At 39.9% G+C, this 14,455-nt stretch overlaps 1 protein-coding gene across 1 annotated transcript in view; it reads left to right on the top strand.

The window, feature by feature from the left end:
* Positions 1 to 8,974: 8,974 nt before the first annotated feature.
* ERN1 (endoplasmic reticulum to nucleus signaling 1) overlaps positions 8,975 to 14,455 on the top strand; it is a gene marked incomplete at its 5' end in the record, with an annotated part of 23,122 nt that continues 17,641 nt past the window's right edge. Inside the window, one exon of the mRNA XM_005425747.3 lies at positions 8,975 to 9,092. Within this exon, the coding sequence (XP_005425804.2) occupies positions 8,975 to 9,092 (118 nt within the window). The remainder of the gene's footprint in view (positions 9,093 to 14,455) is intronic.

Raw genomic sequence — 14,455 nt, 5'->3', positions numbered from 1 at the left:
GGGCACGGGGAGGGCCGCGGGAGGGGAGCTGGGGGGGCTCCCGCCGGGGTTAGCGAAGGCTTGCCGGGGGTGCCCGCAGTCCTGCTGTGCCCACAGAGCCAGCACACCTCCTGCCCACTGTCGCTAACGCCGTGTGCCCCTGTGTGCGCAGGCAGCCCTGAGGGGCTGCAGCCCCACAGGCTGTGCCAGCCCAACAGCCCTGTACTTGCAGCTGAGCCCCACCTGGCATGTAACCTGGACGTGTATCTCATAATCCTGGCAATGTGAAAATACAGTTTATTTCCCACGAGACAGTTGTCAAAAGTAGCACAGAAAAACTTTTGAAACAGTAGTACAAAGAAACTTTTGTAAACTGAAACTATGTAGATGTGTCGGGAACCAGTGAGACATACTAGAAAGTCTGCTCTGTCCCTTAATCAGTATGGGGGTTTGGGTTTTTTTTCTGGAAAAAACCCCTCACATTGTATTGACATATATTGATAACCAAATACATGTGACTGCCTACATACCTTCTATACTGTCTTGGCATTTTGATGATTCTGTTTCCAGAGCAAATGCTGCAATGTGCATTAACGTACATGTGGTTGGTTGGGATCCAAATCCACAGTTTTAAATTCAAAGGTGGAAGACAAAGTGCACGAGTCACTGCCCTACGAAACCTCTTAAGAAATAACCAGGTTGGTTATAAGTATTGCAATAGGTGGAGCAATAAAAGTGCATGGAGTAGGGAAACTGGTGCAAAGCAGATGGAATGCTGAGCAGATTATTTTTACAGAGGTAATAATTTTAAACAGTGTACTTTACAGTGGGTGCTGTCTGCTGTGTGTGTACTGAGATGGATAGCTAACTTCAAAAATTCACTTCTGAAAGGTGTGCTTGCTAGCAGGTTCTCCAGATCAGGAGACAATGAAAAGGCCATCTGGCATTTACTGTTTCCATTATAGTCACGTGTAGCACAAGAAAGCTTTAGGTTATGTTCTTTGATGGATTGTTCATTGTTACCTGAAAAAGCTGCTGTAATATATGGGGTTCTGGTTCAGGTTAAGCAAGCTGAAGGCTTTGTTTTTCACCTGCGATATAATAACTCCACTCCTCTTCTTTAGAAGTAAAGTAAACACATTAGCAGTTAAGCTGGCAACATACTTCATCTTGTTACTTCATTAGGAAACTGGAAAAAATTAAATGCAGGCTGTCAACAAAAATTACTTTACAATCTTTATTGTAGAGTGCTAATGTGTTTGTCTTAGGCTGGACTGTAAGGCTGGACTGAGGTCTTTTCATGGTGCTCACAGGTTTGAGTTTCAGATTTTGCAAGGAAAATACTGATTTGCAACTCACTGAGTTTTAAAAACAGTCCTGAATAAAAACATTAAGAAATATTTTAAATACCTAAAATATTTTTGAAATAAACAGATTATTGCAAAATTTTATATAATTTTACTTGCATAATCACAAAAGACTGGACTCATGTCCTGGTAGAATTCAGCACATCTTTTCTCTAGATTTCCCTTTTCCCTTGGTTTCCCTGCTCTGCCATCTCACCTCAGATCAGTGGCTGAGTTCTCCATTTCTCTTCCTTTTCTTGGCTCTTACCCTGGTCTTTTTCCTCTGTGAGCTGTAGATCCTCACCATGACTTCCAAGTTGAAATCTATTCTGTAGTTCAGTTGCTTTTTAGAATTAGTTTTCATTCCTGTGAACTTAGTCCCAGTCATCTCACCTGTGAATAACCCATTTAACTGTGGAGGCTTATTTCAAACTACTTATGTCACTTGAATAATGAACTCCCATGAGAAAGACTGGAATACAATTTCTGTGTTGAGGTAACTTGAAAACCTGAGGTTGCCTAAAGATTTTGCAGATTGTTTTTTCTGTAGATTTCTTTTAAGAGTAGTGGTGGTGATCTGCTGTTTTGTAAATTCTTTGGCTGATAAATGTACTCTTTGTTACCTAATATCCCATCTCCAAATGTTTTTTTTTTTGAGTTTGTATAAATTCATACAAGGTCTTCCTTGCCTGACTGTTCTTTACAGACAGGAAAATGCTGTTTCTTGCTCTTTGGGTGACACAGTTTACAGCTCTTGGAACTGCCCTCCAATGAATGGGAGCATATTTAAAAGGTGCAATCTCAGATAGAACAATGAGAAATGCTGTAGAGCTGTCAGTAAATAAGAGTTGCCATCAATATTACCCAGTAACGATTTACAGCTCTCTTTAGAGTGAAAAATCCCTTGTTTTTATGAGCCCTGGGATGTTCCAAACTGTGTTTGTTTATGGAGTCAGTGCAACTGAAGAATACCAACCTCTCTGGGATTAAAGTGGCATTTGGAGCATGGGTCTGTCCCCTCCTGCAGCCGGTGGAATGGGTTTCAGTGCTGGGTTTCACTGTGTAGGCAGCACCTGACATGGAAAAACCCCAGCCTCAGCCAGGTGTTGTTTCTTCTGGTGTGTTCCTTATCTCAGCATGAGGTGTTTGGCCAGAGAGCTGATAGGTGTGAAAACCCATGTGAGACAGCAGAAGGTTTACAGAGGACATATTCAAGCACTGAGTTAATTAAAACTTTTTATTTGAGTTGCAGGTCTCCTTAGTTGCTCCAAAAAATAGTATAATAGGGTTTAGAGGATTTTGGTGGGGGAGGGAAATGTAAATTTGTCTTGCACACCTAAATTATCATGGGCAACTCTGTCCTGGAGTATAAATTCATGTGTTTATAACTGCTGTCATTTGGGTTGTTGGTGTTTTGTGGCTATTGAAATACATTTGGGTTTTACAAAGAGAATCAAATGTGACAGCTCAGCTGGAGAGACCCCTCCAAGGTGAGTCCAGGCAGGGAACAGTTGGAGTGGATCTCCTGTACTGCTCACTTTTTCCATTGCATGGAGGGGTGGGTGTATGAATGGATGTATGAATGAGAACTCACTGAACTGGGTTACAGCGTGATGAGAAATGCCTAACAAAGACATGTTAAAATTCAGTTTGAGATTAAAAGATCTACAGATTTGATTTCACTTTCTAAAGAAGATAAAACATATTTTTGTCAACTCTCTTTCTTATCTTAACTTCATTATTAGTTATACTGGAAAATTCCCCCCTGTAGTTTACTGAATTTTACAAAGACTTTCTTCATGGCCTGGTGTTATCATGCACAGGGAGTCTTAGCCTGTAGCCTGGCAGTGTAATGAGATAGCTGTCAAAACCAGGGTAATGATTCACAGGCTATCTGTGATGAATATGCCAAGTGCTTGCAGTGTGTGCTAATGTCTAAAAATATTTTGCTTTGCGTCCTTATTGGTTTACCAGCTGTGGTTCCAGTAGCATCAATTATGGTATAGGCCTTTTGTTGTTGTGAGGATAGTGTCTGGTGCTGTCAATGCTGAAGCTGGTTTTTAATAGTTTTTGAGTAAAATGGGAATGCACAGCCTGATGTTTATGAGGCTAAGTATGGAGTGAGGAATATCAGGTTTTTTTTCCTTGAGTGATAATTTGTATCTTGTCAACATTTTGGTTTGGTAAGCCAGGCATTATCAAAGACATTAGAGGGCTGTTATAGTTAGCAAACCATCCATCGTTTATCATCCATCAGCCCAACACATTAAGTTTTGTGCACATGTATTCCTACTTCAGACTCAGAAAAGAAAATTATTTCCCTGCTAAGACATGGCACGGTTTTCTTTACTCATGAGCACACAATTATCTCTATGAAATCAGTAACAGTTCTTGAAATCAGCACACACTGTCACCCATCCGGGGTCACTGGAAAGTGTTTTCCTGTTCTTTATTGGTTTATTTGAAGAAGCTCTTGTGGTATCACTCCCACAGCAAAATGTATTTCTGGTTTGCAGAGCTGTAACCTCAAGGAACTCAGTGGCCTGGTTTTCTATCTGCTTTTCCCACTGACTTCAGTGCAATTTGTGCCTTCCTGGTGACCTTCGTTTCAAAAATGGTGGTTTTAAGCAGATGAATTAATTCTTTGAATTATTATTAGAAAAAATGATTACCATGGGAATCTGTTTTCTTCTAAGACAATAAAACAAACTAAGGCATAGCTTTGCTAACCCTTAGAAAAATCTGAGCTATTGGGGTGAATGAAGATGTTATCACCCTTGACACTGAACTGCACCACACACACACCAGAACTTGTTCTACAGCTTTCACTGACCTTCACTTGACTGCCAGATCCTTCAGAATTGTTTTGAGTAATTTTGTTACTTGGATTTTAAAACATTTTATCTAAAGATATGGTAGATCTAGACTGAGGGGAAGATTCTTATGGGAGGCTTAACTAGTATATATAAAGTTAATTTCTTTTTCTATTAGATAGTATATTGCTATTCTAGCTTAAAAATGCTGGTTTCTGCCTAGTCACAAATTTTAGGGTGTTATGGATTATTACCAGTCAGCTTTAAAACTTTTGTCAAATTTGAATCAAATGAGAGGTTGAAATTTTGTCTTTTGAATTATTAAAATTAATTCTAAAGCAGTCCCCATGTAATTTCAAATTATTGTAAATCATTAACCTTATGTCATTGTTGATGTGGAAGATTGTTATGAGTACAGACTGTCAAGGCAGTAGAAGCTCTTACTGAATTCCAAAGAGGGTAGGTGTTAAAATAGATGTTGCAATTTCAGATGAAATGAAAGAAGGAACCAAACCAGGTTTTCCTTCCGTCTCATTTTCTTTGTTCACTAAATTAAGTTCTTTTTGCTTAGTTGCTTCATGTCCTGACATATTTTTCTTGGAGTCAGTTGATGTATCTTCCTAGAAATAGAATTGCAATATGAAATAAAAGTCTCTTAAGAATTTGCATTGCATCACAACAGTTGGGACCTCACCCTTTTAGGTAGGGAGGACAGGATCTGTGTTACCAGTTATTACAGAGTCTGTCTCAGGACTGAGATTATGGTGTCTTTTTGTGATGAAGAAAGCTCTTACATACTTCATCGAAAAATGAAAACAAGTGTGTCTCGTACATACAGATTTTTATAATTTTTGTCATTTTTCATTGCAGTGCTTATCCAAGGCTTTAATTAATCCATTAATCAATTAATTACAATGCTTTGTGTTCAAAATAAAATCTATTCAATATTTGCAACTTTGATACTTCAGTCTCTAGCCGCTGATAAAAGTCACGAATTAAACCAAGAGAAAGTATTTTTAATTTTTCAGTCTGGGTGAAACACAAGTAATTATTTAAATAATCTGTTCAATTTTCTATCACTTGATAAAATGTCAAAGAATAAAGCCTTGTTTCCATATTATTATACTAACTCCCTAGCCTTCTCCAAGTGATTACTGTAGATACTGAGCAAAATAAATGAGCAATATTGCATAGCAAAATCTACAGAGTCATTGGGTTTTTTTAAATTTAGGTCAAATGCTTCACCAGGGCCAGTGTGCTACTGAGCTGGGTAATGTCAACTGCATGATATCATGTGCTTTGAAAATTATGAGTGAATGGCTGATTTTAATAATGGCATTTTATGTATTTCATCTGTGTTCAAATAGAAATTTAGAAGTAAGGGAAGAGCTAATGAAATCTGCCATATATTCAGTCTTTCCCCCAAAGGAGATGTTATCTTCAACACACAGGGTTGCAGTGACCACATCAATGTGACTTTGATAGCTGAATATAAGAAAGCCCTTCAGAAGAAGTGAAACTTAAACACAGACCTGAGCTGGTGGGGGGAAGGGGTTTCAGGGAGAACATCAGAAAAGCTGTGTATTTTACAGGGAAATGATGCATGCATGTGGCAGGATCTCCTTGTCACAGGAATCCCAGGACTGCAGTGCTGGTTTCTCTCCCAGGGAGAAGAACCGGGCCCAGAGCAGGTGGGTTCCCTGGCTGGAGACACCTGGTGGCTCTTCCAGGTGCTGTTCCCATGGTGCCTGTGAATGCCACAAGTCCTTCCCACCCCAGAAAAGTTCCTATATCCCTGTTAACCATGCCACAAGTCCTTCCCACCCCAGGAAAGTTCACATCTATCTCCCTGTTAACCATGCCAGACACCATGGAATGACAGCTGGAAGTGGTGCTTCTCTCCTCCCATGCCAAGGGTCCTACACTGAAAAGCTTAGAAAAAGCTGTTGGGATTTCATGATCTTGGTGATATCTGAGAACTGTCTAGAACTGTCTAGGCAACAGTCAGGTGTTCATTTGGTTTTCCACTGAAACTTGCAGGAGCACTTCTTCAGCTACGGTTTTCTTTCTCTGTTGTTCAGCTTGTGACTGGAGGGAAGTACAGAAATGTTTTCCTGCTCTGAGTGCAGTGTGCAGAGGAACCCTTTGCATGTTTGCACTTTCTGTTTGGTCCCAAGTCCTAGGAGCCTGCTAAAACACCAACATTCTGGAAGATAATACTGGTTACTGATGTTTTGATCAGAGTTTCAGAGCTCACATTTGATTCCTTAATTTCTGTATCCTTGATGCCCCAATAAATAAATATTCAAATGTTAAATATGAAAGTGTTAAATCTATAATCTACAACAAGTAATGTTCTATACACTGTGTATTCCTGATATGTGATACCCAGCCCAACCATACTCATAGTGGTTATTTTACAGGCAAATGGTTCGTGAAAATGTTACATGTATTTATTTCTTAATCAGAAGACAGGAAGAGAACATGGTTTATGAAGAATATACTGATTCTATAAGATAAGATAAAAGATAAGACTTGTACAGAGAATAAGAAGTAGCCTAGAAAAACAATCTTACCCTGTATATGCAGACAATGTTGTGGATTTGCTGTATGTTGTATTTTAGTTGCAACTGGGTGTCAAATTCCCACCTGCAATTTAAAGGAACTCGAATAATTTTCATTTCCTGTCTTTAACAGTTGTATTTTCTTGCTCAATTTACTGTTTCACTCTAGGTGCAGTTTCACTGTGTTTACTAAATCGAGCCTCACAATCAGATGGTTTTCAGCCCTGAAGGGTTGTGATAGTGGAGCGTGGGCTGTGTCTTCCCCCCCTCACTGCAGAATCAGTGATTCTGGCTTGTTAAATGCTGGTTTAAGGAAGACTGGACTAATGGTGATTAATCAACTGCACCATCCTAAGTGTAGTTTTGTGTACAAAAATACCTAGGGGACAAAATTTTCATTAATTACTTTGATACAGTGACTACAATAGTTTAACAAAAGTAATAATACAGATGACTGAGATCTCCTAACTTTACAACAGACACCCTCTGCTCTTACACCCAATCAGGTTGTTAGGCTTGAAAGGTACTGTGAGTTGAGTTCTGATCAAGTAACATCATGAGGTGCTTTTTTATAGGGCAACTGTAATGCACTGTCCCTGTGTCAACAAACACTGCAAAGTTTAATCCCAGATGTAAATATTTTATCTAAGTGCAGATGGCTGTGCAGCCTGCATAATTTAACAATGTCATGTAATGAATATTATATTTATGTGTTAAGTTACTTGTCCCATTTTTTCTGGCCTTCCAGCAATTATTTCTGATCTGTGGTTGGTATACTGCTGACTTGTACTTCCATTTTTTTCTGCACCGTGTGTTTTACAATGGTGTGCTCCAGCTGGTTATGACTGCAAAGAAGCATGTACAATATTTATAGGTGCAACCTGAGTGTTGGCTAGTTAGCACTGTGTTATATTATCCTTTTAACTCTGTGCTTTGCCTGAAAGTGTAATGCTTTAGTTGGATTGCACTACAATGTATAGCTGTTCAAAGAAAATTATTCCTTGTATTTGAATCTGGCAATTAAGTATTTTGCTTTGCAGTAATTTTTACGCGACCAGTAATTGTTTTTTACAAGAAGTCATTGAAGACATTAATTATGTAAAATGAATACATTTTCATTTTGTGTGGTAGATTAAGAACTATATTTAACTGTGAAACTTTGAAACGTGGCAGGTGTCACACAGATGAGCAATGCAGATACAGCCTGCAAATGAAAACTTACTTGAGCAAAAACTTGAGCCCTGGAAAACAGAAATGGGTCAATCTTAGGGCATTTGGGATCATCTTTAGGCAGGAAGAGAGGAGCAGGCATTAAATTAACATCTTTGTTCTGCTTTGTGTGATGGAACACCTTGGATTTAGTCTCAGTTCCCACAATAATTGCACAGTCCTTGGTGTTTGTGTGATGCCCTTTTAATAAAGTTCCTTTTCCTGCAAGGGCCAAGCTCAAAACCTGCTTGGGCTGGAGGAAGGACAGTGGCACCAAACTGCTCCCCAGGGGCAGAATGAATTGGAATGGGAAATGGAGGTTTGAGCCCTGCAGCCAGCTGCTTTCTCAGAGATCACTGTGGATGTGCTCATCCTTCTGGGTCACATTTCTTAACAGTGTTATTTACTCTGTACTGCAGAAAGACAATATTGGGAGACATGAGGTATAAAACCACAATTAAAAGATTTACCAGTATGGATCTTCTCCAGCCTTTAAACTGCATCTCTCCTAAATATTTTGCCCTTGCTCAGAGGCAGCTGACAGTGCTTGCAGCTCCATCTGTCAGCCACAGTAGACTATTGGTCATTGTATTTATCCAGGTTCCACCCAGCCAATGTCTCTTCATTTCTAGGGGACTGAACCTGGCAGAGGATGTTCAGTGTACCTGGGAGGAGAATGGCTTTGACATTGACATGTGGGCTCTCTAAGCTGCTCTGAACTTCCTCACTCTTCATAACTTACTGCATGGTCTCTTTGTCAGTCCTTCCCTAGATCAGCCCTGTCTCTGGTCTCTCCTAATTCTAGTGCAAGAAGATTTGATATCAAATTGAAAATGGAGGTGGAGTTAAAGCATATCCCAGTCTGTTTCTAGAGGAACTTAGCACAGTAACATCTGTAGTGTTAACAGCAAATTAACTAAACCAAAAATCACTGAATTCAAAGGGGCAAGAAAATTGTTCAGTCTGTGCATTTAGAAGAAGGGATGTTCTAGCCCATATACTGTCTGGCAGTTATGAGTAAACTCTGTAGTAAATAATCATACTCATCATATTGGTTTTTCTTTTCCAGAACAGCAGCTCAGTAACTGTGCCAGAAACACTGTTGTTTGTTTCAACACTGGATGGAAGTTTGCATGCTGTCAGCAAGAGGACAGGAGCAATCAAGTGGACTTTAAAAGAAGGTGAGCAGGAGGTGTCCTGATGCCCTCTATTCAATAGCAGAAATAACAGTCAAATTAATTGGCAATTCCAACTGTTGTAGGATCTGGTAGATACTCTCTTTTCTTTTTTAATTTTGTTCTTGTTCCAGAATTAAGCTACAGTGTTTCTAGAGTCATGTTCATCTTCGTAATTTCACTTGTAGGTATTTTCCAGGTTTATGTGAGGTGTTTTTAGGGTTTTGTTTGGTTGGTTTTTTCCCCTGGATGTTTAAGGTGTGGTGGTATAATTGGTAGGTGTCATGTTTTATGGGAATGACTGCAATATAAGCAAGCATAGAACAGAATAGATGTGTCAGCTTGTGGAACTGATGGCAGAGGGATTGCAGGATTCTGTCTCTGGAATACCCTACATTCTCTGGTGCAGTGCCTATCATGCAAACCTCAGGGATTTTTCTATAGCAGATGTTTAGGAACACACAGTTTTTTAAATAAAAGAACTGCACTTGTATAAAGGAATTTAGCATTGTTCAGTGACTGGAAGTGATTTTGTAATTTTAATTACTGAGCAGAACTAGCTCTGTCTTGATGAAAAATTTAGTATTTGTAAACAAAATTGGCAAAATTTTTTTAGTGGGACTCTGATTATGTATGGTAGAGGTGATAGTAACACCTTCACTACTGGAAATAAATTAGAGGGTCAAATGGAAGGAGTCAGTGACTGCATCATTCTGTCCTCTGTTTTTAAACCTGTCAGTTTAGTAGGTGAGCTGAAGTGCTGGGAAATGGATTGTGCCTATCTGGTGTCTGCAGCACCAACCAGTTGTTCTTGTTTGTGAAGCCATTTGTATTTGAAAGCAGATCTATCAGACAAAAAGTTAACATTTTAAATGAGCAAAAAAGGCTTTTGTAGCTCTTACAGTAGAAGGGCCTAAGCCAAGTATTTTCTTGAAGGATCTCGGTCTTCTCCCATCTCCTGTTTAAATTTAGACCCCTCCTATTCCTGAACAGCCCTGCCTAAAAGCAGGTTGTCAGCTTCCCAATTTAGTGCTGCTGTAGGCTAAGAAAAACTTGCTGGTCTCTTTGTCATTCCAGTGACACAAACATACCTTGCCTAGTGCTAGTCCAGAAGGGTATCACAAGTGGCATTGCTTTGCAGCCACACTTAGTAAGTGACAAGAGGTTTTTTGAAGAAGAAATGAACACCCTTTGGTAACAGAAATGATCTTGATCAGAGTGTGTTGCTCAAGGAACTTCCCTTGTTTAAAAAAGAATTGTTGCAAAACTCTTGTTGGTTCTGTAGAACTGCCAGACTGGATCATCTGGTTTTATGGAACTTCTTGTTTCCTCTCTGCTGCTAACTTCTGCATCTTATGTACATGAATTGTGCTCACTCGATTTTTGCAAAGCACTTACTGCTCCTTAGTTTATTTCTGTGTAATAGGGCAACACACAGGGGTCAGTGAAAGAAGAGTTAGTGGGAGGTATCAATGTTCCAAGATGCCTCCTCAGTTAACTGAGTTAAGTGGACATGGAACAAGGCCCTATACATATAAATTGGTGGCTGAATTTGTAATGGGAGGGGGTTTATTTATTTTTGCAAATCTGTATTTGTTGGTGGTCACCCTGTGGGTGGGTGGCCCAACAGACAAGAAAATGTTGGAAACAAATGAAAGCCCATTCAGCTTTCTGTGCTGAACCCCTGGAGAGACCTAATAGTGCAGAATTCATTATTAATATTAGTGTATAAACACAGTAGTTGGGTGCACTGTCTGTCAGCAACAGGCTGGTGCTGTAACAGAGTCTGCCTGGCAGGAAGCTGCCTGCACTGCAAGCAGTGCTCTTGCAGCTGCCATTTTACCCTGTGTTGTAGCTCAGGTGCTTTGAGAAGTTGTGGAGGTCACCTGGAGCACTGCAGAGGCACTCACCAGGAAGGGAACATTTTATTACTGCACTTGAGCAGCAAGGTATTTGACAAAGGGCAATTGAGGTACATTTTATTTTCGTTAGGGAAAAAAAACAAGGCCATGTTCATTATCAGGCAGTGCTTAAACAAACATGAATATCTTGCTATGTGTGGCTTGTTTTCATGTAGCACTGAAGCTTATCTTAGGTGTGTGGAGTAAATGAGCCAATGATTATCACCACAATAACATGTTTGGGTTTCCTTCCTTCATGCAGTGCTGGCCAGAATAGTTATGCTGCCCATAAAGCAGGCAAAAATTAGGTCAGTTAGGAATAGGACTTTCCACTGTCAGAAATAAGCTGTGTCCTTGCAGTTATATGTGATGAGACTGTGCACTTATTTGTTGAGGGTGCTTAAAATCTTAATTTCCTGCTGGCTTCAATGGGTATTGTTCTCTGGCAGCTCTCAGGATTTTTCAGTGAGCAGGTAGCTCATGCTGCTCATTTCCTGGGCCTCAGAAAGCTGGCAAATGGTTGGAAAGTTCAGAGAAAAATCCGTATTTCTTCTCCCCTGTGATTTCTGAGAGGCACCTTTGCTTGTGCTGTGACCCCACACAAAGAGCTGGTGTTGAAGGCTGTGGAAAGGCTGTGGCTCACATTTCACAGCAGGGGCTGAATGAGGCTCTTGGTGCCGCCCCTGATCAATACAAGGAGCTGTCAGCCCTGAGTGACAGTGGGACAGGCTCCCGTAGGCTCCCACGTTTTCTGCACTTGCAACTAGCAAGATACTTAGTCAGCATCCTCAGTAAGGTTCCTTAGGATGAAACCTCTTTCCCAAAACTGATGGCAATAAAACAACTTCTGTCATTTCCTGCAGACCTCTTTGAAAGGTACACAGGTGCAGCACTTCAGATTTGTGTTTACATGCAAGTGGACAGAGAAAGAGATGGTCATGAGAAACTGCTAGCAAGGCAGAATCTGGAGAAAGCTTTCCTCCTTCCTGTCAGACTTCATTTCACAGTTCTGATTTCAGGATGAGCTTTAAGACTGTGATTTTAAGACTGTGCTGTTCCCTCACATCTTTGTAAAACTCACCTTGTGTGCCTCTGTTGACTCAAGAGCTTGGTTTATTGAGCACAATATTGAATTTGAGATGCTAAGACTGCAGTGTTTCAAGCTGTACTCTTGGGCAGGCTGTTCCTCTGTTCTCTCTGTCCTGTTGTTCAGAGGGATCTCTCTTTTTTTTTTTTTTTCATTCACCAGCTCCTTAAAAGCTTTCCCTTAAGAACTAATCAAAGTATTTTGCCAGAAGAACATTTAATATATGCAGATTTGGATCCTCATTTAGAGCCAGTAGAAATTTTGTTATGATCTTCAGTTCTTTGTAGCAGTCAAAAAATGATGGTCCACAATCAGTTTAAAAGGTTTTGATTTCCAACACCTCACTCATAACCTGTAGATTTTAGAGGATGCTTATGATAACACAAAGATATAAAGATTCTATTTATGGGATCCAATATACAGATTTTAAAGGGCAAGTCTGAGGTCTGTAGGTCCTGCTTTAGTAACAGTGGTTTTTCCCACTCAAAAAATAATATCTTTGTGCATAGTTGTATATTAATAAGGATTGTCAAAACAAAACAGTTGTAGAACAATACTGTTTTCAGCAAATTCCAGAGCACAGTTTTTGTCTCTAGCCTCATTTGCAGTCCCTGCAGCAGCAGATGAGGATGGGTTTAAATTGGCCCGTTAGCCCAAACCTTGTGGTAGGGCCTCAGGGCAGGAAACCGTTTTTTTCCAGCTCATTCCAGTGGGGCAGTGACTTAGTCACTGTTTCAGCCTCCCACTTCTCCTTTCCAGTCATTGGCTCTAAGGGCACATTACAGTGATGACAACATGCAACTTTATCTTTATCTTGTATGTTAAAAATACTCAGAGTTTGGGCAAAGGGCAAATTTATCTTAAATTTTTTACATTATTTGTGAAATATGGAGAAAAGTCAAATGCGTTATATTTAGTGTATGGGTACAGTTTCATAAGGCTTTTTTCCATATATATGTGCAAAGTGTGGGTCAGAGCCTTCTGAAACGTGTAACACACTTCTGCCCACTCACAAATATATTCTGGCCATGATGCAACCAAAACTGGATTGGAACATCTGCCTGCTGCCAGGTCAAAATGTTCGTTTTGGGGAAGTGGAATAGAGCCAAATAATTTACCAAATTACTGGGCAGGCATTATGTTAACAGGTTTCTAATAACTGCTGTATTTGTAAACAAACACTTGGAGTTTTAGAATAAATCTTTATAATGCAGTATCAATCTCCTTTTAATTTTTTTTGCTTAACAAGGTTATTTTACAACTTTTTGCTAATAGAGGCTGTGTTACCAGTTCAGGAAGCTAAAGCTTGTGTGTGCTGAATTGTAGGTTTTTAATGTAGGAATCAGTAACACAATCCATCTTAGCAGAGGCTGCAGGAAAAAAAAATTGGAAACCATTGGAAATATCTATAGAAAACTCAGTCTTCTCTCCAGCACTGGAGATATTTACAGGATGGTGTCCTGCTTCCTAACTCACCCCCACCATGCTCCAGAGTTATTTTGACATCTGTTTGCTTAGTCTAGAAAGTGGAAAAAGCTTTCTGTAGGACCTTGCAAGAACTTGGCTTTTCCCTGCTACATGGGATGGAAGCTTGAGGGAGAGGGACATGTATTTTTCACTTTTATCACATTTTCTGTCCAGCTTTCATTCCAGTACAGAATAGTTGCTGCTTTGTTCAGTGGTTGTCACCACTGCTGTTGGTATTGGAGCAGATCAAGCCTGCTACAGGGACTTTCCCAGCTACAGAGAGCTGCAGTCCAGGGAGTTTTGAAAGCAGTGACGTGGTTCAGCCCCAGCATGTCAACACTTGAGTGGGGAGCAGCTGGAGAGGAGAGGAGGACTCAGTACTCTGACTTTTGCCAGGGCTTTTTCTGTTTGACCCCTTGTGCAGCAAAAGGTGACTTCAGTCACAAGAGGGCTCACTCTTTTACTGCTCTGTGTTCAAGCATATGAAAACTATTGTAAGAACTGGTAACAATTAATTGAACTTGAGATTCTCTTTTTATGTCAGAGCAAGTTCTTATTTCAAAAGAAACTTTGAAATAGAGGTTGAAACAGGTCCCAAACCACACAAAAGTGAATGTGAAGAATTTATTGTCTGTCTTCAAAGGATCTCTGCAGAGCCACAACCTGGGTTCAAGATCATGAAAGTGTTAAGAAAATGAGAAAATTTACATCACCTCAGTAACTAAAAATGTAGAAAAATGGCTTTCTACAGTCTCTTTCAGGTGGATGGTGCTAGTAGTGACAGGAGCATTCCTTTCACTTTAGAAAACTAACTCCTCCATCCTTGTGAAGAACCTCATGTGTGGAAATGAATCAGAAATCCATAAATGCTTTCTAACAATTCACACACAACATTTCAGTGTGCAGGAAGCCAT

The sequence above is a fragment of the Geospiza fortis genome, unplaced genomic scaffold, assembly GCF_000277835.1.
Source record: "Geospiza fortis unplaced genomic scaffold, GeoFor_1.0 scaffold221, whole genome shotgun sequence".
Taxonomy (NCBI): Eukaryota; Metazoa; Chordata; class Aves; order Passeriformes; family Thraupidae; genus Geospiza; species Geospiza fortis.
Note: the sequence above shows the minus strand (reverse complement) of the source record. Positions and strands in the feature narration are given on the sequence as shown.